The sequence below is a fragment of the Aptenodytes patagonicus genome, chromosome 16 (assembly GCF_965638725.1).
Source record: "Aptenodytes patagonicus chromosome 16, bAptPat1.pri.cur, whole genome shotgun sequence".
NCBI classification, from domain to species: domain Eukaryota; kingdom Metazoa; phylum Chordata; class Aves; order Sphenisciformes; family Spheniscidae; genus Aptenodytes; species Aptenodytes patagonicus.
The window spans coordinates 10,895,580-10,919,787 of NC_134964.1; the positions used below are offsets into that span (position 1 = coordinate 10,895,580).

General features: G+C 50.4%; 1 protein-coding gene across 1 annotated transcript in view; it reads right to left on the reverse strand.

Moving 5' to 3' along the window:
* Positions 1–4,148: 4,148 nt before the first annotated feature.
* Positions 4,149–24,208, reverse strand: part of LOC143167961 (heparan sulfate glucosamine 3-O-sulfotransferase 3A1-like) — a 38,883-nt gene continuing 18,823 nt past the window's right edge. Inside the window, exon 2 of the mRNA XM_076353952.1 lies at positions 4,149–6,573. Within this exon, the coding sequence (XP_076210067.1) occupies positions 5,955–6,573 (619 nt within the window). The 3' untranslated portion in view covers positions 4,149–5,954. The remainder of the gene's footprint in view (positions 6,574–24,208) is intronic.

Sequence of the window (24,208 nt, forward strand, 5' to 3'; positions counted from 1 at the left end):
CCATGGAGCAATGAGCTGCGCTGCCTCCGGGACGGAGCGAGCTTGAGCGGCGCGCCAGCCCCTGCGCAGCGGTGTGGACAGGCGTAAGATGAAGGATGTGTAATTTTTTTCAAAAGCTATGGCTGGCCAATGTCTTAGGTAATAAATGCTATGAATTGAGGAATGCAGCCGCCTTATTGCCTGGCAGAGGGGAATTCATTCTGCACATTGGCTTCTCCAGAGTTTTCCGCCCAGGCGTCGTTGACTCCTTACCACCACATAGATATTTCTGTATTTCAGCAAAATTCCCCACTTCTAATCTGGATAGTCCTTGCTGGGTGGAGTGCAAAACCCACATTGTTAACTCCGGATAACAGTAATTAAAAGAAAATAAAATCAAAGGTGCTCAGAAAAGAAATGGAACATTTTTCTGTGGAAGCCAAAAGATTATATTAAACTTCAGCGGTTTAATAAAATATTATGAAGTTTGGGAGCATATTTTCCCTGGGACTTAATCTGTTTATACATCTAAAAAAGTAAATAGAATATCACTTTACCTGACCACACAGAAAACCTGATATACGGGGGCTGCTCCGCTGTATATATTTCTTGGTGAATTGTTTCCACCTTGGGTTTCACGCAATGCACCGTGAGTTGGGTCCGTTCCTCTCCTACCGGGTTGGGGGAAAGCAGGAATTCATCAAACTCGGTGGCGAAACGCTGTGGACGTGGCAGGGCCAGAGACGGCTGAGGGAGTGAATGGCAGGGGGAAGCCGCGAAGACCTGACTTTTCAAGGTTTTTTGCAATCTAAAGAAAGGAGTATGACATTCAGCTTGCCGGAGAAACATGCCAATGACGCCGCTGGGGAGTTCACAGCAGGCAGAGCCCCCCCCAGCTGTCGCGGAGTGCGTTAGGTTTAGGAGACTAAAATCAGACACAAGTGGGTAATTCTGTGTTTTCCCCTCTTTTATAAACCTGCCCACTCTTTCCAGGTTGCTGCCACCAGCAAAAAGAGAGCACAGCCTCTCAGTACCCGTAAACTTTATTAAATGTGTGCTTTTTCATTCTTAAATTAAATTAAAATCAGTCTGTTTCATACTGGAATAGCACCAAAGGGAGAAGGATGACAGTATCACCAAGCAGGGAGAAGAGAAAACCCAGAAACCATTATATAAGAACAAGATTTTTTTTTAATGGTTAAGAAAATGGGCAATTTTTTTTTTTTTTTCCTAAACTGGAGACCTAACATTGTGTATGCTAGTGTGTATGCGGGAGAACCGAGGAGGCTAAGGATCAGTGTTAGTCAAAATAACTGCATGCAAGGTAGGAACGGCCAAATCTTTGCTGGAAATTTAACTTCTTAGTGCTGTACCCCAAAGACCACCCCGAATACCATGTAAAGGAGTCTCATACACTGATCTCCGTGGCACAGTGGTGTTTTTAACTGTGTAAATTACTGGGTAGCAGCATTTCCTTAGGTGTTGATTAAATTCCCCACAGCACGAAATCAGCATCAACTACAGCGTGGACGCAGCAGCCACCGCGGTCCTTGCCCTTCCAGAAATCGCACAGATGCGAATCACCGCAGCAGAGGGGCCGGTTTTTGTCTTGCCAAACTGCACTGGTAAAGAAAAACCCGTTTCTCTGAAATTTTCCAGGTGTGGCCGGTTGAAGCAGGGTGCAAAGAGCCTTCCCACAGTTTGGGTTTGGCTGAAAGCTGCCGCTGCAGCGGGCTATAGGCAGGTCTCATGTTCAGCTGAGACTTTCTGAATTGGGCTCTACAAGCTTGTGCCAAAGCATGTCACTACTATCAGTGGAAAAAAACCCTGATTTTTGCAGAATAAGTGCAATACTTGTGCTCAGCACCCCTGTACCCAAAGCTCATAGAGGTTGCTGTGCACCAGGGCTGCAGTGCCCCGTTTGTGGGGCTGAGCTCGGCAAGGTGCTGTGCAGACCCGCAGCAGACCCACTGCCTGTTGACCAAGGGGCACCCGTGCAGTGCTGCAAATGGGGGGGTGAAGGAGATGTGTCTGTCTGCTCAAAGTTCATAGGATCATAGAATAGTTTGGGTTGGAAGGGACCTCTAAAGGCCATCTAGTCCAACCCCCCTGCCGTGGGCAGGGACATCTTCAACTAGATCAGGTTGCTCGGAGCCCCGTCCAACCTGACCTTGAACGTTTCCAGGGATGGGGCATCCACCACCTCTCTGGGCAACCTGGGCCAGTGTCTCACCACCCTCAGTGTAAAAAATTTCTTCCTTATGATGAATTTGGCACTTGACGTTGATAGGATGCTATAAACCTTTAAAAAAAGGTTTTTTTTTTTCCTCTTAAAACAGATGTTCTAAAATCTAAATGTTGCATGGCATGTAAGACTAAGCTTCATCAGTGCCTAATGGCACATTTGATTATTGAAACCAGAAGAATTTTAATACACCTAATCAGTTTCTCATCGTTAATGTATTGATTTTCCTGCTTCGAAAAAAAAATCAAACTCTATAGGTCACTTTCTTTTTTATTTATAGCTACTTTTGCTTTCCCCTTCTAATACACATGCTCAATACTGTAGGCCTAGGCGGGGGTGCAGTTTTCAATAGTTTACTTCCAATTTTTCTTAGGTTAAGATAATCTAAACTTCATGGCTGGATTTTAAAATAAGCCTAAAGAGTTTAAAGGCTTAAATGTAATTAGAGTTCAAAGCAATTTGATTGCATGACCTCTTTTTAAAAGCCATTGTTCGTACGTGGAGGGATTTTCAAAAATACTTATGGCCCAGATCAAAAAAATCAATTACAGTCTCAGATCCCTAAATAGTTTTACTAGGTGTGCATCGAGGGATCCGGACCCTCAGAAATTCGTGGAAGTAAAGCATTCAAGCACTTTTGGGAAAGTATGCTTATGTAGCTGAGTTCAATGTGCTGGGAAGAGTTCTTTAAAGGCACGTATGATAGTTAGGCTTGTGTACACAGCGAAGCTATACTGATTTAATGACAGTGACTTGGTGGCGGTTGTAGAAACTCATTTGTATGAAGGTGCTTTATATTGCTATAGCTAGTTCAATACGGGAAGAACAATCTGTAGCACTATAAAGCTGCTTTATACTAGTCTAAATGTGACCGTATGAGAGACAATAGCAATATAATTATATTGATTTTTTAAAATCATACTCTTAAGTGGTATTTATACTTGTCAAAGGCATGTACAGATTAGCCCAACCTTAAGTCTCCTTGAAATACCAAAGAAACTACATGCTTAAATCTTCTTTTCAGCTTGGAAAACCTCAGATTTTCTGCCTCGGTAGTGTTGGCACTGTTCAGTTGTGCCCGTGAGCAAGTGACGCCTTGTCCTCGCTGCCAGCTTGGCTTTTGCACTTGGATGGAAGAGGACAGTGCAGGAGGGATGGTGGCCATCTCCCATTCCTGCCCCAACAAGCCTTGCTGTTAGAAAGGTTTTCCCAATAATTAACCCCCATCCTTTTGGCTACACCTTAAGCCCATTCCCCTTTGATCTGGCCAGCACGGGCAGAGAGCAGATTGCTCCCCTCGTCTCCAGTGGCACTTTGGGGAGACCGCTACCAAGAGCCCAACACTCTTCCAGCTTCTTCTGATTTGGGAGCTTTGAGCTCCAGCAATGAGCTGCAGAGATGCTGGGAGGGACCATGACCCCATGAAGCCAAAGCTGCTTGACCATCTCTGATTTTCTCATGTCATCTCTTGCATGAACGTTGAGGGGCTGATCAAAGGCAGGTGAGAGAAAGGGCTGTTGGGGGTCTGTGGGATCCCTCATCTGCCTTTCTGCTGTAAGGTGTTTGCAGAAGGCAATTATGTAAAACGTTTACCCAGATGTGGCACAGGACGTTGCCAAAAAGGGGCTTAAAATGGGACACACTGGAACAAGAATGCTGGGAAGGGGGTGAAGGTATCAGTGGAGGCAGCAAGGGTGGCACCGCGCCGTGCCAGGCCAGGACAGACTGCTGAGCACAGCCCGGCTTTGGTGCCGCCAGCCCATCGCCACCGCTCCACCAGCCGGGGCACGGAAACCTGAGCTCAGGTAAGGCTTTGGGGCGACAGTGGTGGGAGAAAGTCCTGGGGCCTCACAACACTAATGAAATTATTTTAATTGCCTTGGGAAATGGGCCTTGCATGCAAAACCAGGTGGGTTTTTGTCTTCAGGGGATAGGAAGGTCCCAGGACACTGCATCCTCGGGAATGGAGGGAGGCGTGTAGGGATGGGTAGGAAGGAGGAGGCTCAGGTCAGCCAGGCGGGAATGTGGCTCAACCCCTGCAGTGGAACTTGCTGCCATGAAGTTGAGCAGGTACCAAGCTGTTCTCCTAACCTGCCAAGCAGGACAGCCTAAGGAGAAGATGACTCCCTCTTGGGTTAAACTGTAATTTCAGATACAATTCTCTTTGGACTCCTTGAAATCTCTGCTCTGCTGTGATTTTATTAAGATCTTGGCCGGTGTGCAGGCAGCCAGCAAGCTTGGTCCCCAGGCTTCTTCCTAACCAGATCCCCCACTTTGTTTTACCCCATCAGGGGCTTTTTAAAGTTAGACTCAGGAGAGGGAGCATCATCGTGTTGTGTTTATACAGCACCAAGCGATAATTAGGTGCTCCGATAGTCCAGAAAATGTTGCAGATAAAGAGCCAGCAGGTAAATGAGCCCATGGTAATACAAGATCCTGCTTCACTAATAGATTTCTGTTGCCGAGACATTTCTACCAGCCAAAAAAGGTGATAAGGATCAAAGCAAAGAATTTAAAGCTCCAGGTTACTGCAAACAGGAGATTCGTTTTGCCTGACAATTTTTAAAGCCCTGCAGAACTAATGCTCTTGCTCCTGCTTCCCCCTCGGTTTTCCTTTAGGAAAGGACAAGAAAACTTCCGTCATCTTCTCCTCATTCTCTCCCCTTTCTGGACGTGATTTTTGTTCATTTTTTTTTCCCAAACAACCCTTTCTCCACTGTTTTAAGACTGGCCCAACTTAAAACATTCTTCATTATGGCTTAAATAGCATCCACCAGACACTGTGAACTTGCTTCCTACATACGAGTGGTGGGATGGTGGGTCCCCCATCACCTTCAAGACAGGTGTACCATGAGCATCATCTCAGGGTGGACCTTCCTTGGCCATCACCCAAATCCCTTCAGATGGGCCCCCCTGGGAAAAGCGCTCTGCTGTCAGCGTAGCAAAAGGGGTGCACGTTGCTGGCAATGGGGAACACTGGTTTAGAGCCAACTCCTGTGAATGAGGCCTTTTGACTACCTGGCAGTTTTCATCATAGAGTCAAAAGAATCATTTCTTTCCTTTCACTTTTGGCTACCAAAATTGTTTTGTCTCAAAACAAAACAAAGGAATATTGGTTTTGGCTTCTATAAGATGAAAAATAAGTTTGGTTGATGAAAAGAGCTTGATTTAGAGGGGGGCAAGAGTCAAACAAAAATTGCATAAATTAAAAAAATTTCACCAAAGGTTTCATGCAGTAAAAAAATCCCCTAAGGTAAGGTTTTGAAAGCCAAATTAGATATTAAGCCTCTTTTGTTTCATTGTCAAAAGTGATGAGGGCTGGTCTAAAATGGCATTTGCAAGCCAAAATCTGGCTGACCTTCCAGTAAGGCTCTGAGCTCCCTCAAGCACCCCTGTCACTTCTGGAGGTGGACATGAGGACATCTAAAACTTTGCACCTGCTTTTTTCTTACAGAGACAGTGCTAAACCTTGGGCCCATTGAAGGAAGCAGCCAAGCTGCAGGTGATGTCCATAGGACCAGGTTGCTGTTCACAGCCTCCTTTTCTGGTCAGACACATCACCTCACCTCTGAGAGAAGAAAGAAAACAAAGCAGTGTCAGAAGAAAAAAAGAACAAACCATGTTTCAGCACAACTATTTTTTTTTTCTGTATTTCCCCCCTCTCTACTGATACGTAAAAAAAATATATATTATATTATATTTTCCTTTTCTTAAATTATTTTTTTCAGCCTCAGTCCCAGCCAAAGTCCTGCCCCGTCATCTGGTAGAACTTCATGTTGAAGGGCCGGTAGAAGTCCCGCAGTCTCTGCACCACCTCCTGGTCTATGTCGGGGTGGGTCCTGCCTTTCGTCTTCCCCAGGCAGTGGGGTTTGCTGCTGCCTTCCGCCTTCTTCAGGCACGGGAACCCCTTGGTTTTGTTGAAGTAGAAGTGTTTGTCGGTGATGATCCTCTTGAGGCCCAGAAAGTCCTGGACCCTGCCCAGCTCCCCCGCGGGGTCGCTGATCAGCCTCTCCCCGCTGACGAAGAGGATCTGCCCGATGGGGAAGTAGAGGAGCCAGTTCTCCAGGTGCTTGGCGTAGATGCCAATCTGGATGGCGCTCCACGAGGTGTCGATCAGGCCCGTAGTCCTGTTTTTGAAGGTCAGGCTCTCAAAGGTGGGGATATCAGGCTTCTTGGAGAGCGTCTGGGTGTAGTCCGAGATGGCTCTGGTCACGGGGTCCCGCACCACCACGATGAGCTTGGTGCCCTTGGACATGGAGGAGATGCGGGCTGGGGCCTCCTTGGTGACAAAGTAGCTGGGGGTCTTCTCCATGGTGATCTGCCCCTCCAGGGTCCTGGGCATGAGGTCCCTGAGAGAGGAGGAGAGAGGGACACGTTAGCGCCGAATGCCCCTGGGCAGGGTTGGGGGAGCTGAGCGCAGGCAGTGCTCCGGGGATGTCCCGGGCACCGAAGGCAGGATGCTCCTGAGCCTCACGCCTCCAGCCCAGCTTGCTTTCCCCCTTGCGCAGACAGTCAGGAGGCTCCGATTCAGCAAAGCATCTAAACACACTCCTGATTTCCCACTTCCTTTGGCTGCCTATTTACCTAGAATTAGACCTAAACTTATTTTGCCTATTCAAGGCCTCTAAGGGGCTTCTTGAGGGGGATCCTGCCTCCCTTCTTGCAATGGCACTGTAAGAACAGAGCACATCTCTATAGTCCTAATGTCCTACCCCTTTAAATTCCTCCCTGCCCACACTGGGGTTTCCTGCACATTGGCTTAAATTCCCTGGAATAACAGTGAATTTCTGGAGTAACAACACTCCCTTCCTGCAGGGCACAGGGGATTTTTCAAGGGCCAGGATGTAAGTCTCCATCTTTTGGTATTTTCAAGGTGGCAGCAAGCTGATGTCACATAAAAATGTGCAATATCAGCCCCCTGACCCCAGCGATTTCCTTCTTCCACCCAAAGAAATCCTACACTCAGGCTGCTTCGGGAAGCTCTCCCAGCTGGGAACGGGAAGGGGCTTGGGGCTCGTGCCAGGGTGCATCCTGCTCCATGGTCCCCTTGAGAGTTCAAAGCCCTCCTGGGCCAGGCCTTGGGTATGATTTGCTAAAGGACTGCAGGATTTGGCCGCAGGATAACCTGAGCTCCTCCGTGTTAAAGGCGGCAAGCCAGGAAGGTGTAGGAGCCATATGAGCGGCCGTTTGTCTGCTCCTCCTGGGTGCTCCCAGCTCCTCTCCTCGTTCCCCCTTGCCTGCCACACCACGTCCCATCCCCTCACATTCATATCACCCCCGGACAGCAGCGAGCATCTGCAAAACACCAGTGATTCACACCATCACCATGTGGTTACACAAACCCATCCCTCCTTCCAGGCTCTCAGCAGAGTTTTCCTCTCTGCAGCTTGGTCTCCTGCCAACGGTCCGGTCCTTCCCCGGGGGAATGGGAGATGGATGGGAGGTGGCGGCAGCGTTGGCGAGGTTCACCGCTGTGCCACCAGCAGTTCTCATGGCAACTGCGGCCCCGGGTCCCGAGGAGCAGGGACCTGCATCCCCCTCACGCCCTGACCCCTCGTCTTTGACCTCGCCACGGTTGCGACACCCACGTGCTGTGATGAACTGCTCCCTGCCTGCGTTACTGTTACCGTCTTGCAGCAGCAACATCTGGTTTGCAAACCTGTGCAATATGCCAGCAAAATTAAACTCATCTATCAAAAAAGCAACAATGAAAAGCCAACAACAGCTAAAACACCAATAACAACCAAACCCCAGGCTGAGTCGTTATGTTACAAATGAGGCAGCGAGGACTGACCCTTCCTAAAGCAATTCTTTCCATTTGCAACCACATTACATAGAGGCTGAGCAAAGATACGGTCCTAGAGAAGCAAAATGTTTGCTGGTCTTTGCTGAGGCTTTCTGTTCGGGGGAAAAATCCCTGAATTAGGGACATTCAGGCTGGAGAAGAAACAAGCTGAGGGGTATGAGAGAGCTCTCGCACATCCTGAAGGCTGTGAAGACATAAAGGTAATCACTGCTGACGCTAAGGATGGAGATGGGTTGAAAACCAGCACGAGGACGGCCTTTGCCGAGCAGACACATAATTCTACAGTGGGATTTGCCATCACCTGACGCTGCAAAGGCCAAAAGCGTAAATGGTTCAGAAACAGGCTGGCCAAATTCACGGTGGATAAAATGAGTTGGTGGCAATGAAATGTGAGAGTCCCAGAGCCACTTCAGCCACAGGGAGTCCCCAACCCCAATTGCCCACAGCTGGGAGGAGATAATGGGAGAAGGAGCCCTACAAACCACCAGCTTTTGCACACTCTTCTGTAGATACCTGATACCAGCCACCATCTGGAAGAAAGCACTGGCCTGGACGGCTCTTTGCTCTGGCCCAGTGCAGCTGTTCGTATGGTTTTTTGCTCAGGGCAGTCTCGTGAATCATCTTTTCCCCCCGTGCGCACCAAGCCCACATTTCTCAGGTGTTGTTGCCCTCTGGTTTGGAAACCCTGCAAGGACTGAGTCATCTGGAAGCACCTGAACCCCTGAAAGGGCGCAGGAACCAGGTTGTAACCCCCCCCACACTTCCCCACCACCTGCCGGCTCAGTCCCCAGCTGATCCCTGCCCCTATAACAACTGCAATTTGCTGTTGAGCAAGAGCAGCAGCCGCTGAAGCAGCAGCGGGGTGAGGGCAGCAGGAAGGCGAGCTGACTTCTGTTTGTGTTTTGATAAGGGTTGAAATCTCCGCTGTGTCTTCCCAAGGAGGACAGTAACCCCTTTCGTGGCGAGGCTGCAACACAAAAGCTTTCTTCGGTGCCCAGGAATGAGCACGCACCTCCACTGCCAGGGCCGGCGGGCAGGGACACGCCAGGAGCCACGGGGAATGTGCTACCACAGCTTTTGGGAGATTCATTAATTACAAAGGGCATCTTTCATGGACGTAAACAGTTGCCTGGAGGCCTCCCTGGACTAATGGCATCTGGGTTTTATTGCAAAAGAGCCACTTGAAAAGACAAGAACCACAAAAATGTTTTTGGCAAGAGCAGCCACCAGTGGGCCCTGCCAGAATAAATGGATTCTGTTATTTTAATTTTAGTAGAGCTCGGGGCTTTATTTAATTACATAATAGGGGAGGAAGACTTTCCTCAAAGGGAGCATTTCGGCTATGCATGCATATTCATATCTGGCCTTTTCTAGGTCTGTACTTTCTTCCCAGCAGCGGTGTCCGAGACGGCCGTTCCTGTGTCTGACCAAAGCCCCTGGAGGTAGCTCACGGGGCTGCTGCTCACGGGGGGGTTGTGGCCCCTTCCCCACCCCAATGGGCTTTGGGGGACTTCACTTTGGTAATGCAATGGTTTGGATTTGTCTTCCCTCAGAGCCGCTGCAGCAAACCCTCCAGCACCCGGCCAGGGTGGGAGAGGCGCAGCTGCAGGGTCGGCTGCCTCGGAGGGCCGGGCTGGGGGGGTGATGCTGTGCAAGGGCTGAGCACCAGGTGGTTACAGGTCCCAGCGACGCACGCGGTGCTGCTCTGGGATTTCCTGATGCACCCTGGTGTGCCGGTCCTTGACGTCGGCACTTTAGTGCTGGGGTCCCATAAGGACGTCCCAGTAACAGTCTCCCAACCCTCAGACACTCCTGGTGTGGGAACTGATCTTTGGTGTCATGTTTGTTATGGCTTTTATATCTCCTTATTGACGGTACAATGATGCCTTTAAAAAGCTTGACTTTAAGTTTCCCAGGGCAAGCAGGGTATTGGCTCAAGCCCGGAGATCAGAGTCCACAGAGAGGCCACCCGATCTCAAGTCCCTGTTCTTAGCAAGAGCACAACTCTGGGGAAGAAAGCATCACTTTATGTCAAGAAACCAGAATAACATATCGGGCTCCCTCCTTACAAGACTGAGCATCCAAGGGTTGAGTCTTTCCGGAAATTCAGCTTGGAGGAATGGATGCAATGATACGTGCTGGTGGTGTTTGCCACCAGCCCACACTGGGTACCCCCCCAGCTCCATCAGGGGATGGGAAATGGGTTAAAGCAGCTGTTTTGCCTCAGCCAACTTGTGCTGCTGTCCCACCAACTCAAAGCAGCAAGAGAAGCTGGTGATTAGTGAGAAAACAAGCATTGGTGGTTCCAGAAATGAGATTTTTGGGAGGGGACAGCCTGTTTCATGTAGGAGAGGCAGCCCCGTGCCGCTGTGTTTCCTGCAGAGGTGGGAGGTGCTCCTGGTGTTGGGTCCAGAAAACTCAAGGTGAGCTTGCTGTGTGACGTCCACCTGCTGCTTTGCTCCCAGCTGGACCAAGCCATGTCCTGCTCAGGACCTCCTGGGCTCCTTCACAGCATGCAAGGCATTAAAAGCAGTGTGGATGGACTTGCTGCAAGGCTTTCCCACATAAATCTAGTCCAGCTCTCTCCCGGAGGGAGGCTGAAGTCAGCAGATAAGGGCAGCTCTTCACCAGGCCTCACACCATCGCAACCCAGAGCGATAAATAAAGCTGCTGTGGTTACAGCGATCAGCCCCATGTGCTCTCCGGCCTCTAGTAAAACCTGCCCCAGTCACGTGCTAAGGGCAGGACTCATCTCTTTTTAACCCCAGGTGAGTGCCTTCTCCCTGGCAGTCCTAGTACGACACTTTTTAAGTAATCAGCCTATCAATCAGAGCTGGGGGGATTGAAACAATCATCCAGAACAAGGTGTGCCAGCCTGATGCCATAGAGAGGAAGGATGGCTGTGCTGCCAGGGGCAGCACTGCCCTGCATCGAGGCAGCGCCTCAGCTGCGTGGTCTTGCACACCCTTCTCCATCTGAGTGCACGGCCAGATCTACCTCAAGCTCATCTGCAGCAGAAAAGTGAGTTTCTGCACTGCCTGAAATGGCAATTGCAATATAACTGGGCCAAACTGAGGTTTGGCCCAGCACAGGCGTGTGCTGCTTCATGCAGCAATGCAGCTCCTCGGTGCCGGAGCAGGGAACAACCCAAGGCAAATGAGCAGCGAAGGAGAAAGATCAGTCCCCTGCTCACCAAATGCTGATGTCCTGGTCCCAGCACCAGCAAACTGGGGGTGGCTGAGATGTGGGCACACGCTCAGCCCATTCCTGGGGCAGTCACAGCTTCGCTCGGTGCAGGAGGGGCGAGCAGAGCGGGTAAGCAAGTACCCCAGCAAACACGGCAGATGTATTGCCTGAAAGTGCAAAACCACCATCAACCAAGACCTGAGATGTAGAAACACCCGCAGCCGGGGCATCTGCATGGCAGTGACAGCTTGGGGACATTGCTCGTGTCCCTGGACCCCTCCAGCATGCTGCTGGGCTGACTTAGTGCTCTCCCCACGTGTTTGCAGCAGCACAGAGGCAGCGAAGGAGGAGCTGCCGCTGCAGAGCCTCCTCTGGCATGTCGATGTTTACCCTTATCTTTGGCCGCATTCCCACTGACCTGGCCACAGCCCCGAAAGGGCACGCAGGCCAGGAACTATCCGCTGGATAAAGGATGGGAATGAAGCAGAAACGTGAAGCCGGAGTTTCGCACAGCCTGTTTACACAGAGCTGGGCCTTCCCAAAGGTACAAAGACATGAAGACGCTGGTGATTTTAGCTATCAGGACCTTTCCGTTAACCCCACTGCAACTTGCAGGCTGTGTATGAGACACAGCAGATGCAGAAGGGCGTTGCTTACCCCCACCCTGCACCCCAAGACACCTTCCCCGGACAGCCTGGGCTGAGGAGCACCTTGCTCCAGCCTCCAGGTGCCTTTACCATCTGAGCCACAAGTCTAAACTACAGGTCCAAGCAGTGGGATACACACAAAGAAATGGTGGGGAAGGAAAGCCCCCGGGGAAGATATTAGAGAATCCAAGAGGGCTCACCGGGACGTTTCCATGGCTCTAGGTGAGCTGCCACTGAATGGGATAATAAACACCTTAGAGCAATCTTCAAAGAAGAAACCTGCTCTCCGTTACTTTTTGCCTTGCTCAGCTTAAACCAGATGCAGTTTGCTCTTGCTCCAGAGTCAACGGCCAGGGTTTGGCTGGGGTTTGGAGCACCCCAGCCCACAGCAGCGGTGGGAAAGGAAGTCTCTTGTGATGGCAAGTGTTGTTATTAAGGAAGTGCCACCGAAGAGGTCATCGCAGGAAAAACCATATCAAAGAAATGCTGCTCTTTCCGAAAGAGCCCAACAGCTCTGCAGTCAGCTGCGGGACCTTGCATCCCACGGAAGAGCCCTTCTGGAAAGGAAGAGCCAAATCTGCTCCCAGAAAAGTAACACGGGGTCACGGGGAGGATCGGACACTCTCCCACCAGCAACCACCCGTCCCGAGTCCTGCCTTTGCACCACGAAGCAACAGCATGGTTAAAAATGAAATTGGCTTGTTCGTGCAAAATTATCTGGTCTTTGTGTATGGGAGGAAGAAGAGAAGGAGGAGAAAAAAATACATTCCTTTCATCTCTGGGAGCCAGCACTATTCAAGGCTTGAGGGGAACCCCCCTCCATCAACCACCCGAAAAACCAAGCAGCAAATGAGATGGGCGCTGGCACTCTCGTGCCCTTTAGTCCCACTTGATGGCATTGTCTGCCCCTCTCACTTGTGTGCTGCCTTCTGTATGTCAAGCGTTAAGTGACTGTTACAGATGCTATGGCAAGGCTAGAAGAATGGAGCAGAGAGGGAAGATTAACTGTCTGAGGGGGCTTATTTCACCTCTCACTTCTCCATAGAAATGCTGCCAGAATTTCTGTCTCTGGGACAGGGCACAAGTGTGGACGTAACACAGCTGGCAGTCCTGGGGGAACTATGGAGCCTTCTCCAGCATGAAGCTATTGAACAAGGAGGATGGGGAAACTGAGGCACAGCAAGCACCGCGGCTTGATGCAGCCTCATGCCCCCGAAGCGGTGTGCATTGCTCCCTGTGCTACTGCAGCCACCAGCAAGTTGCCTTCTCCTCCCCCCACCCCCCATTTCTCTTTTTCTTGCAGATCGTTTTAAGCAGCGACTCTGCAACAGAGATTTCTAAAAAAAATCAAAACCTGCTATCACAAGTGGTTGCTTTTCCCCCACCCTCGAGCCCACACTCCCAGAAGTACCATTACAGTGTGTACAGGAGATGATTGAAAAGAAAGATGCTCTGGCAAGAATGATAACGTGATGTAACCAGTAGCATGTATGCATATATAAATTAAAAACTGCTGGCTAAAGAGACGAATGTGTCCCTCCTGTGAGGCCGGTGTCTCAGCCCAGGGGCTGTGCTGCCCTGGCAGCTCTAGCAAGGCTCTAAATTTGCTTTGATGAGCTGTGAGGGCATGTCGGAGTTAGTTGAGCCTCCTGCTTTGCCCTCCTTTAGATGTCAGGTGAAATCAATAAATGGAAAGATGCATTTCAAGAATCTGTTAAAAATTTTTAAAAAACCTCCAAGAAAAGCTGTGGGACTGAGGAAGCTGAAAGGAAAGTGGCAAAAGATCAGAGAGGTCTGGATGGAAAAAAAGAAAATCACTCATTGCATTGCTGGATGTAAAATCCAGTCCAACTGACGTTACATCAAAGGGAGACTCTTGCCATTGGTTTTAATGGAGGATGGACTGGGCTGAGGTTGGAGCAAAGTCAGAGGCAGGAATGGCCCTGGGAGGGGATAACGAAGACCGCGGGTGTCTCCCATCCCTACCCATCCTCTGGGTAAAGATAACACTCAGGAAGATCTAACTGTTATTTGGGGGGATCTACAACACAACTGTCATCTTCCAGAGGACACCTGCACCCTCGCGAAGCAACTGCAGTGGGGTCAGGGGCCTTGGGTTTTCTTCTGGCTCTGCTCTTCTGTCCCCACTGAACCACTGCAAACCATGCAGGATGAGTGCATCACCTGCTGGGATAACCGTGGTTCTGTTCCCTTGGCCGTGGTCGGAAAGGTGGCAGGACTGCTTCATTTCTACAAGGGGTAAACGGTCCCTGGGTTATTTGCCCCCCGAGATGTGCTGAGGAGCCTCCTGCCACCTTGGCTCAGCGAGGTCCCTCCCAGGACACAGGTTTTTTACTATCCCCAAGACTCCAGAGGGATTTAAAATCAAAGCATGCATGAAAACAGGGCCTTGTTGTGTTGAGCTGTGCTGGGATGAAAGGGCAGTTCTCAAAGCACACGGGGCGTATCATCACTTTTAGGCACTTAGAAAATACCCCCAAAACCAGACCTGGTGGCAGGCAGCCGGCCCTGAGTGCAGGCACCTTCACCTGCACTGGAGCCCGGGCTGCAGGGACGGTCACTGCTGGGTGCTGCAGGCACAGCCCTGGCCGCAGGCATCGCTGCAGGGAATAAACGTGGCACACCGTTAATATGCCACCTTCCTGAATAAAATGCTCTCACAGAGGCAGGGCCTGTCCTCCCCCCCGGCCCCCAAATCAGCCTGCTCTGTGCTTGCTGCTGGTGCACAGTTAGCGTTGTCGGGAGTTCCCGAGCTCGTCCTTATGGTGGATGCCGGCGTTTATTTGAGCAAGTCTTGGTATTCATGTATCTCATTACATTTGCAGCCGGTAGCATCTGTTTCCACGCTGTATCTGTCAAGCAGCATCTTATCAGCGGAGCTGCCTTCCCGTCCCTCCCTCCTCTCCTTTCAGCTAAGCTCCCTCTGAAGTTTAGGAGACGGCTGACAGCCCGACACGGGATGCAGCCAGCACCCAAGGTGCAAACCTCTGCCTAAACTGCAGCCCGCAGAGACACAGAGACCCCCGGGCGTATGCCCTGTCCCCATCCAAACCCCCAGCAGCAGCCAAAGCCAAGCGTCCCAGCCGCAAGGCAGGGCCTGTCCGGGGCAGGGTGAGACAGAGGGATGAGGCAGGCGGCCGTGCCCATCTGGGCATCTATGCCATGCCATCAGGCATCCGGGCAAAGGTGTCTACGAGCAAGTCCAACCCAGGGGCTGTGCCAGGCTCTCGGGGGGTCCTCAGCAGACCCCTCCCCCCCCCCCCCCCCCCCCCCCCCCCCCCCGAGTTGCACCCCTGTTGCATGCTGAGCACCATGGGCAGCTCTGCTCCCTGCCACCAGCGGGTTTAACCACTTCAGCGTTTAAGAAAAACCACTCCAGCAATCTCACTGCCTCCAAAACAGGGACTTGGACGCTAAGCTGTCAGTGCCATGTCCATGGGAGCAACAGCCGGTGTCACCCCGTCCCAAGGTCACAGCCAGGAAGCCTTCTCCTTCCTGAGGAGCTGGGAAACCCATCAAAGACAGGCCGTGGAGAAAGTGGCTTGCTTGCATGGGCCGTTGCTGATACCTCTGCAGGTAGATACTCTCCTTCCGGATCTCGGGGCCGTGACCTTGCTCGGGAAGAGCAGGAACAATCCCTGGCCAAGGGCAGGGCGGCTGCCGCCCCGCGGACCCGGGGCCGAGGTGACCCGGCAGGAAGCGGCAGTGTCCCCAAGATAAGGGGTTCATTCTGCCCCCGAGAGCCACCCATACGAGCAGGCACGCGTGTAACTTCACGTCGGCTTCCCCGGCTCCGGAGCGATGGGGCTGTGGGGTGTTTCGAAGGGGCAGGGGAGCATTTGCACACAAAGATGAGCTGCACGGGAGCCTTTGCTCAACAGCACTGTCCCCCTGCTGTGCTTTCAGTGCTTGGCTCCTGCCTTGCTGCCCCCCCGCCCAGGGAAGGGAGATTGCACTGATCAGAGCTAATTACAATGTACAAGCCTTCTGCCTAATTGTTCTGATTATTGACAGGCAGAGCTGCTGCTTTGAGGGCAGCAGGTAAGCGGGGAGCCCTGTGCTCAGGCAGGCGGCCGGTGGCCTCCTGGCTCCTAGCGAAGGCGATGCCGGTGGCGAGAGGCAAAGCCGCTGTCCTGGCATCCCATGACTGGTCTGGGAGAAGGAACCGTGCCGAGAGGCTCCTGAAAATCTGCTGTGCTGGGAGGCACATCTGGACATCTCCCGGAGACCGCCAGTGCCTAAGTGCTATCGACAAGCAGAAACTCTCTGATGCCATTAGCCGTGCAAGCCATTGATTTTCTTTGCTGGAACAAGAAACTCATTGGAGCTGAGGCAATCATGGGTGGCACCGCCGCTTCCTCCAGGCTGACCAGCTGGGATTTGGAAAAGGGGCGGTTTTTAGTTGTTTTCTTTCCAATGGCTAAAAAGCCAAGTCATTGTGGCACATTTCTGCATCCGTCTGGGAGGATTCTGGGTCCTGCCCAGTGGCGTCGCTGGTAAATCCCAGCTGGCAAATCCCAGCTATGGAGCCCTTGGCCATAGACCCCTTCACCATGTCTCTGTCCTTTGTATGGGAATGGAGGCACCACAGGCACCATCTAAAGGAGCTTTCTCTGCTGGGCTTGGGGATGGCTTCATCAGCCATCTCTGCCGCCGAGGAGTCCTGCAGCGGTTCCCCTTTGGCCTGGACACAAGCCTGCTCTTTAACCCAGCCTTAGAGCTCCTCTCAAGGCACTCCCAGCAGCTTTAGTGAGTGCAGTTTTGGGGTATGCCATGCACCGGGGAGCACAAACCCTGCCCTTCCTCAGCAGGCCTGGACCCAGCGCTCATCCCAGCGCTCATCACCTCCGGCACTGACATGTATTTTTTTGATCCCTCATGTTTTTACATCTCAGTGGTCTCTCCAGCACCTGGTGAAAGCCTAACCCCGGCAGCGGTCGGGGGTCCAAGTGTAGGGCATGAGCCGTTTATCAAATCCCTGCAGCACCAGCTAATTCTTACAAGGGAGTAAAATCAGGGCCACAGTGATTTCATCATATTTACAACGTAGCTCCCAAATGAAAAGTGATTCCTCATTTCCCGGATGGATTTGCTTGGGTAAATTCAGTCTTGAGGTGGCTGGTTCTGTTGGCTTTTTGGTGCTGTTTTTTGTTGTAACTGTGGTGCCTCTTAATGAAAATGGACACGAGTTCTGCTCTCTTCTACAGATGCCTCTATCATTCTGCAACCTGCTGATTCCCCTCGATGCTGTATTATGCAAAAGGAGGATTTTCCAGCTGAGACAATGGGCACGATCCTTTTACAGCCTTGCACCCTGCCTTTCTCCCTTGCAAGTGCACGAAGTGCAAACCAAGAGCTCCCAGTCCCACTCCCACTGCGCGGGGGAGTAAGTCACCGCTGGAGGCGGGTGGCAGAGGACAGTCAGTGCACAGCTGGAGATGAATCCTATGAACCCAGCACTCACCCAAAGCAGCAGGTTTGCTGAAAAGTGCATGGCCATTTACCCACTGCACAGCTGCGCTGTGGGGAGGGAGCTCACAACCTCCTCCCATCACACAGAAGGATGCGGAAGAGCCACAGCCTTCGTAGGGACCGGCGTGGCCTTCAGCCTTGACCTCACCCTCCTCAACTGGGATGTTAAAATAACCAGTTTTGGGACCTGCATCGCAATTCTGAACGTGCACCGCATTTTTTGTTCATATTAAAGCTGTGCCTGTATGGGCTGATCTTTATCCCCGGCTAGTACGTGAACGGAGCAGGAGATGGCACGTGCTCTGAAAAGCTTACAGAGTAAAGAGAAAAGACTGAGAGACGAGAAAAAAAATGGCATAAGTGACCCAGCATCTGATATAATTAAACCTCAAGCCTTTTCTTCTTCCCTAAGGGCACCCCTGAAGTCTTACACATGTATATCCCCCCAAACATCCTCCCAGGCTCTGCTGGGTGGCCTCGGAGGGACCAGAGCTGCACCTTCCCCTACCTTGTCCCGGGTGAACCCTCCTGATGGGCTCAGCCTTGGGGTGCCAGGGCAGAGGGGTTTGTACGAGGGCGAACACGGAAAAACCTCAACCCCCAAACCTGCAACCATCTCTCTCACTCAAGGATCTTCAAGACCACACATTTCAGCCCTGACTAAGCAAATCACCTTAAAGAGGAAGGTTAAAGAACTGTTTATTATTGGAAATGTCTCCCTCTCTAGGACTCATTTTTTGATAAATTAGCTTCAGCTTCATTACTTCATGATATATTTCCCTTGACATTTAATTATACTTACCCCAAACACATTAAGCCAATCAGTCTGAACAGCTTCTTATTAATATGCAAATTTCTCCTTTGAAAAGCCATGAATCTGTGAAAAATCTCTTTAGGCTTCAATTAGGCCCATTTGGGAAGTTGGGAACCCCTCGAAATGCCATCCTGGTCCGAGGCCGGAGGGGACTGGGGGGGCCGGGGGGCCAGTGCCTGGTTTTGGGATGGGAGAAAGGGATGCTGCCATCCACTAAAGCACCTTCAGGGGCCTGGAGCCATGAAGATGGGAGGCTGAACCCTACAAACCAACATGGTGTTGGCGGCTCGTTGCCATCCCAGCCCTTCTCCGTGGGAGCTGATGTTTCTCCTCTCCACCAGCCCTGGAGATACGGTGATCCTCTGCTGCGGACCACAAAGCCTTCTCGCTGCAGGGGAGCTTCATGTGGGAGCTGCAGAGGATGCAGTGAGATCTCAGCCCAGTTTTTAGCAAAACAAACAGGAATCCGGTTCCCCTGGCGCCATGGGCAAACGGGACGTGATTTGCATTTAGGCAAATAAATTGAACCACACAATTAACCATCTGCCCTGGAACAGCTTTAGGTTTTGCTTTAAAGCATCACTTCCAGCCTCCCTCTGTTCTCTTATCCGTCTGAACACCACAGGATTTTCTACTCAGAAACCAACGGGGAATAAACTCATTGAATCATTCCTATAAGTAATTGGAGACAACCATCAGCATAGGTACTACAGCCCCGGTGGCCTTTGGCCTCCCGGATGTGTTTCCCGTGGATTACACCAATGGGCAAACCGCAAAACTGCTTCAAACCCTTCGAGTCTCCAGTTCCCACCAAAAGCCTTTACTTGCTAAAACGAGATGATTTCCTGGGAGCCGCTGAGTGCCACAACATCGTCTCGAGAAAAAGTTACTCATTTCATCTTACTTAAAAAGAGGTTGTAGCTTTTAAAAAAATACGATTTGGTGTATTTTTTTTTTATCCCCTACAGTTAGACATTAAGATTGGAAATAGTCTGCAATCAGTGCACTATATAAATAGTCCAATTTTGGGAAACAGCTCTCATGAGCAATAAAGAAACCCAATTTATGCACTATAATAAAAATATCTCTTTTAGCATATAAATCAAACCAAAGTGAACAGATAAAGAAAAATAAACTCAACCCCCCTGGTTTTTGCCCGAGAGCACAGGCAGCCGGCCCTGGGGAAGGGCTTGCCTGCCCTATATAAATATATGCAAGAGCAAATCTGTTAAAAATTGTAGCCACCACTTTGTTTTCTAAAGGTCCCAGTTTATCCTTTGGCAGAAGAAGGAGGGCTGGGAAGAGGTCGGCGAGAAACACAATCCTTTCCTGTATAAACAGCATAGCCTGTGCTGATTTTAAGTGCATCATATGGCATATATTTTATGTGTGTATATATAGACAGAGAAAGAGAGATTTTTCAAGCCAGCCAGAGACATAAAGTGATCTTATATCATCTAACACCAACAATCTTACTTGGGCTTCTGGCAGTTTTCCTTGCAGTCGCCCCTGCCACCCGCCCTGCCACTTCCCCCACGGGCTGCCGGTGTGCGCTGCTGCCTGCCCCCATTATTTTTCACAAAGGCATATAAATCACTGTGGAAACTCTTATTATCTTATTTTCCCTCTGCTTCCCTCTTGTCTGTTTTGAGAAAAATTAATGCATTTGTCTCCAGAAAAATGTGCAGTCTCTATAATTCAGTTTTAAAACAAGCACAACTAGCAAATGGATAGACCTCGGTTAGGAGACTCATTTTTCATGCGAGTAATTGAACCCTTCCCTTCGATTTTTCCTTTGGGTGTTAAAGACAACTGATGCCTTCCTGGAATTTGCTGAGGTCTAAGAAAGGTGGAAAGACAGACAGACAGACAGAAAGAAAAAGCAGAAGAGAGAAAGAAAGAGACAGACAGAGAGAAAGGAAAAGAAAGAAGAAGAAGAGGAAAAGAGAAAAGAAAGAAGAGAGAGAAGAGAGAGAAGAGAAGAGAAGAGAAGAGAAGAGAAGAGAAGAGAAGAGAAGAGAAGAGAAGAGAAGAGAAGAGAAGAGAAGAGAAGAGAAGAGAAGAGAAGAGAAGAGAAAAGAAAAAAGAGAAGGAAGGAAGGAGAAGGAAAGAAGGAAAAAGAAGAAATGGAGAAAGGGAGGAAAGAAGAAGGAAAAAAGGGAAGTCTGAAGCACATCTCAAAGCATTGGCTGCCTCCGTAGAGGGAACTTTGGGGAGCCCCCAGGAGAGTGTCCCGGCTGGGATTTTTCCAAAAGCCGGCAGTGCTTTGGTTTGGAAGGCTCCTTGCCGCCTGGGCTGGTGAGGAAAGCCATCCCCATCATGTACCCCGACAGCCTCTGCCTTAACTTGGCCCTGCGCCCCCCGCTCAGCCGCCTGCAAACCTGGGGACTTGTTAGCCCCGTCGTGTCCTGCAAGCACCCCAAGCCGCAGATGCGGCGTAGGGGGGAGCACCCTGCACGGTTAATGCCAGCGGTTTCATCCTGATGCCTCTTTCTGCATCCAAAACTCAGGGACTCTCTGCTGCTTCCCCCACACCGCTAACGGCACCCACCCCTAAATGGGAATGCAAACCAACACAGCTCTCCGGACAAAGCCCCTCAGACAGCGACGTGTTTTTCCAAACCACAAAAAACCACAGCCAGATTTAAAATAATCCCCATCCCTTGTGCTGCGGGGCTCCTGTGCGGAGCAAGAGTCTCCCCCTAAGAGCAATATGTACGACGGGGGCTCCCAAACAAAACGATGCACATCCCCACCACAGCCCCCGGACCGCATCCTGATCTCTTATCAGCTCCCAGGCCCGATTCACCACTCATGCAGAGGAAGAATAATTCCAGAAAAGCCACAATCAAGTGAGCGCTCAGGCCAGCGAAGTCTATTGTTCCTTTGTCTCTCACTATATTATCTCTGTCCCCTGGGAGCTACATTATTGCCTGCAATATATAATGTGATTTGCTTGTTTTCCGTGTCTGCCTCATTTTTCTCAGGCACACACACACACACACCTTCAGCCATGCACACTCACAGTAATGCATGCGTTCTTCCCATGGAAGAAAAGAAGGATGGGAGAGGAGCTAGGGCAGGAACCGGAGCAGGAGAGAGGGGCGGTGGTTGAGAAGCTGCAGGCAACGTGAAGGGGAACGAAATATTGTCTGGAAATTGGAAGTACACATAAAACCACTGAATGGAGGTGACTGGGGAAAAAAAGGTGTTCCTCCTTCCCTCTGGAGAAATCCCGCCAGATCTCAGAGATCAAAAATCAGGACCTAGTGAGTGCAGGAACTAAATTAGTTAAACTAAGGAAGCTGAAGCCCAAGGTAGGGAGATAATATCCAAAAAAGGCAGTGGACACAGCAGGCTGAGACCCACTTGGGCCACACAACCACTTTTGGGGAGTTTCAGACACCCTGGCAGGTTAACAGCCCAACTGCTGGGGTTTGTTGGGAGGGGGGAGAAGGACTTTCTCCCTTCTCTGCAGAGATAAAGGGATCCGTCCTCTAAGATATTGTTGTGGAGTCCTAAATGATTCAACAGCGATTATTAAGTTTGGAAAAACACTGTGACATGCCCTATACTGCTGGAGATGCTTCATGTATAGTGTTGTGTGTGCGTGTGCGTGCACATCAACGGGGAGCTTTATGAAAGAGCCAGATGCCTCAAAGGACCCTGCTTTTGAGAACAGAGGTTGTTTCTTAAATTATGCTGAGAAGTGACTTCTTCATATATCACTCCACATTTCCTCCTGCTGCAAGGCCAAAAAATCCTCTATCTGTATTACAAAAAAGGGAGCCTGACCTCAGGCTGTGATCTAAAATATATGGAGTCACACAAGTTTACCCTTGCAGTCATTCTTCATCCTTCCCGTGCCAATTCTTTGTCCTTTTGCTAAATGAAACCTTAATGGCTGGGAAAGGGCTGCCTACTTTCATTCCTGGAGCAAAGCACTCAAGTGCAAAGAGGGCAAAAGTCTCCAGAAAATAGAAAGCTTAAAAAGATTCCTCCTAGCCTAATTTGCAAGTTCTGGGCAAGGCAGGGGCTAGTGCCAAAGAAACTGCACTGAGCAATCGCACCCTGGCCTCCTCCAGCCCCGCAGTCTATTAAGGGATTTTAGCCACAGCTCACAAGGTCACGCATTAAGAGCTCTTTTCTGTGCTTAGCTATTCCACCTCCTCCCAGGGAATGCATCACTGTCTCACCCGGTATCAAACAGAGTCATCTGACATATTTCAGGAAGTTTTAGTAGATAGCAGATCTAAATTTCGTGAGTAAATTGTACAGCAAGCGGAGGAAGAAGAAGTCCCAGCGTCCAGCTCAGGTCCGGCTGGTCCGTACGTTTGTACCGTGCTCACCTTCACGTCACTGCGCAGGGGAGGCAGGGGGGACGCGGAGGCTGTTGCCTGGGGATTAGCGTGACACCAAGGTTTCTAAGAGTGAGTCCAGCTCATTAATGTAAAACAAAAAAAAAAAAGAAAGAAAGAAAAGTGCTCTCCAGAATATGAATGGATGAAAAAAAAAACCCAATTAGTGACTTCAGCTTCGTGAGTCAACTTGAGTCATTTGGATCCAGGCCAATAAAGCCTCATCTTCCTCACTCAGCACCAAACTGGCACGGGCTGGGTGTTTCAGATCGGCTCCTGAGGATGACCCCCAGTCTCTCGTTTTCCAGGGCTGCCCTGCTTAGCAAGACCAACCCTCCTTCCCCTTTCATTTCTCAGCATCCACAGAGGAGAAAACCCAGTCTGGGCGTGCTCCCTCTTTCATCGCGCTCCCCCAGGAAAATGTAGGAAAATGCAGGAAAAACAGGCTAAGCCCATGCTGACACCATGGCCCAGCACTGCACCGCAACAGTCGGGCATCGCCCCGTGGTTGGGGCACGGGGTGTCACCTTGCAGGCCAGCAGCACCGCCGGGACCATCGTTTCATCCCAATATGGAGAGCCACGCACGGAGGGGCTTTGAAAAGTGGTTCTGTGTCTTGGGAGCCCAGGTCTCCCTGAGAAGCAGCGAGACGTCTGCTCTTAAGCCACTTTGGAAAGCCCAGACAGGACCCCTGGCATGAAGATTTTGAAGTGTGATCAAAGAGACTTGCAGAGATAGCAAGGAGGATTAATGCTTTTGCAAAAGCACAGTGAAAGCTTCTTAGTTATTCCAGTGGGGCTTTTTTCAAAGGGGCCTAAGGGAGTTAGGCACTTAAATCTCACTCGGATCCTTTCTTTAGTTTGCAAATCCTGCGCTGGAGTAGTGCAGAAGTGTGACCCCTGAAGCATTACTTTCCGAGCGTGTCTGCTTGAGTGAAAGGCTGAATTGATTCTGGCTGTGTTGGTGGCCTCCTGCAGCTGCTCCTTCTCCGTATCGGAGGGAGCGAGCTTGCCGGTGGAAACAGTTGAGGGTACAATGTATTTAAAGAGACAAATATGGGACCAACAATCCACTGAACCCTTGTGGGCTGCGTGTTCAAGGGAAATCGCTGAGAGCGGCTCCGGGTCTGATTCCTTCCACACGGGTTAATTCTGGACATAACGTGCTGGAGGATGCTACCTGTGGCAGATTCAGACTGCGAGAGCAACCTCCAGCTGGGCGAGCAGCGTCACTAGTCCTGTCCGTTGGGTTTCACCACGATCTCTAAGAAAGCTGTGGGAATCACTTATTTCATGAGTTTGGTTATTTTTCACTGTTCATGTCTCCCTGTACTTTTTTCCTCCATTGCCAGCCTTTTACAGTTAAAAAACGTAGAAAGAAGACCCGTGGGGTTTTGTTCCCCAGACGGTTGCATGTTCACGGTGTCTTAATCATTCCCACCACCATTGCTAATGCTGTCGTGGAGGGTTACAGCTCCAGGAAAGCAATATGTGGAAGCCGGAAAAAAGGCACAAACAATAAACAAAGAACCTGTTCTCATGCAAATGTTCCTCACAACAACAATAATAATAATAATAATAATAAAAAAGAAAAGGGCAGATGAGAAACGCACACCATGGTCCGGCCGCGGTGAATGCTTTCCAAGCCTTCTGGACGGGTCCCCTGGCTTTCATTTCATCT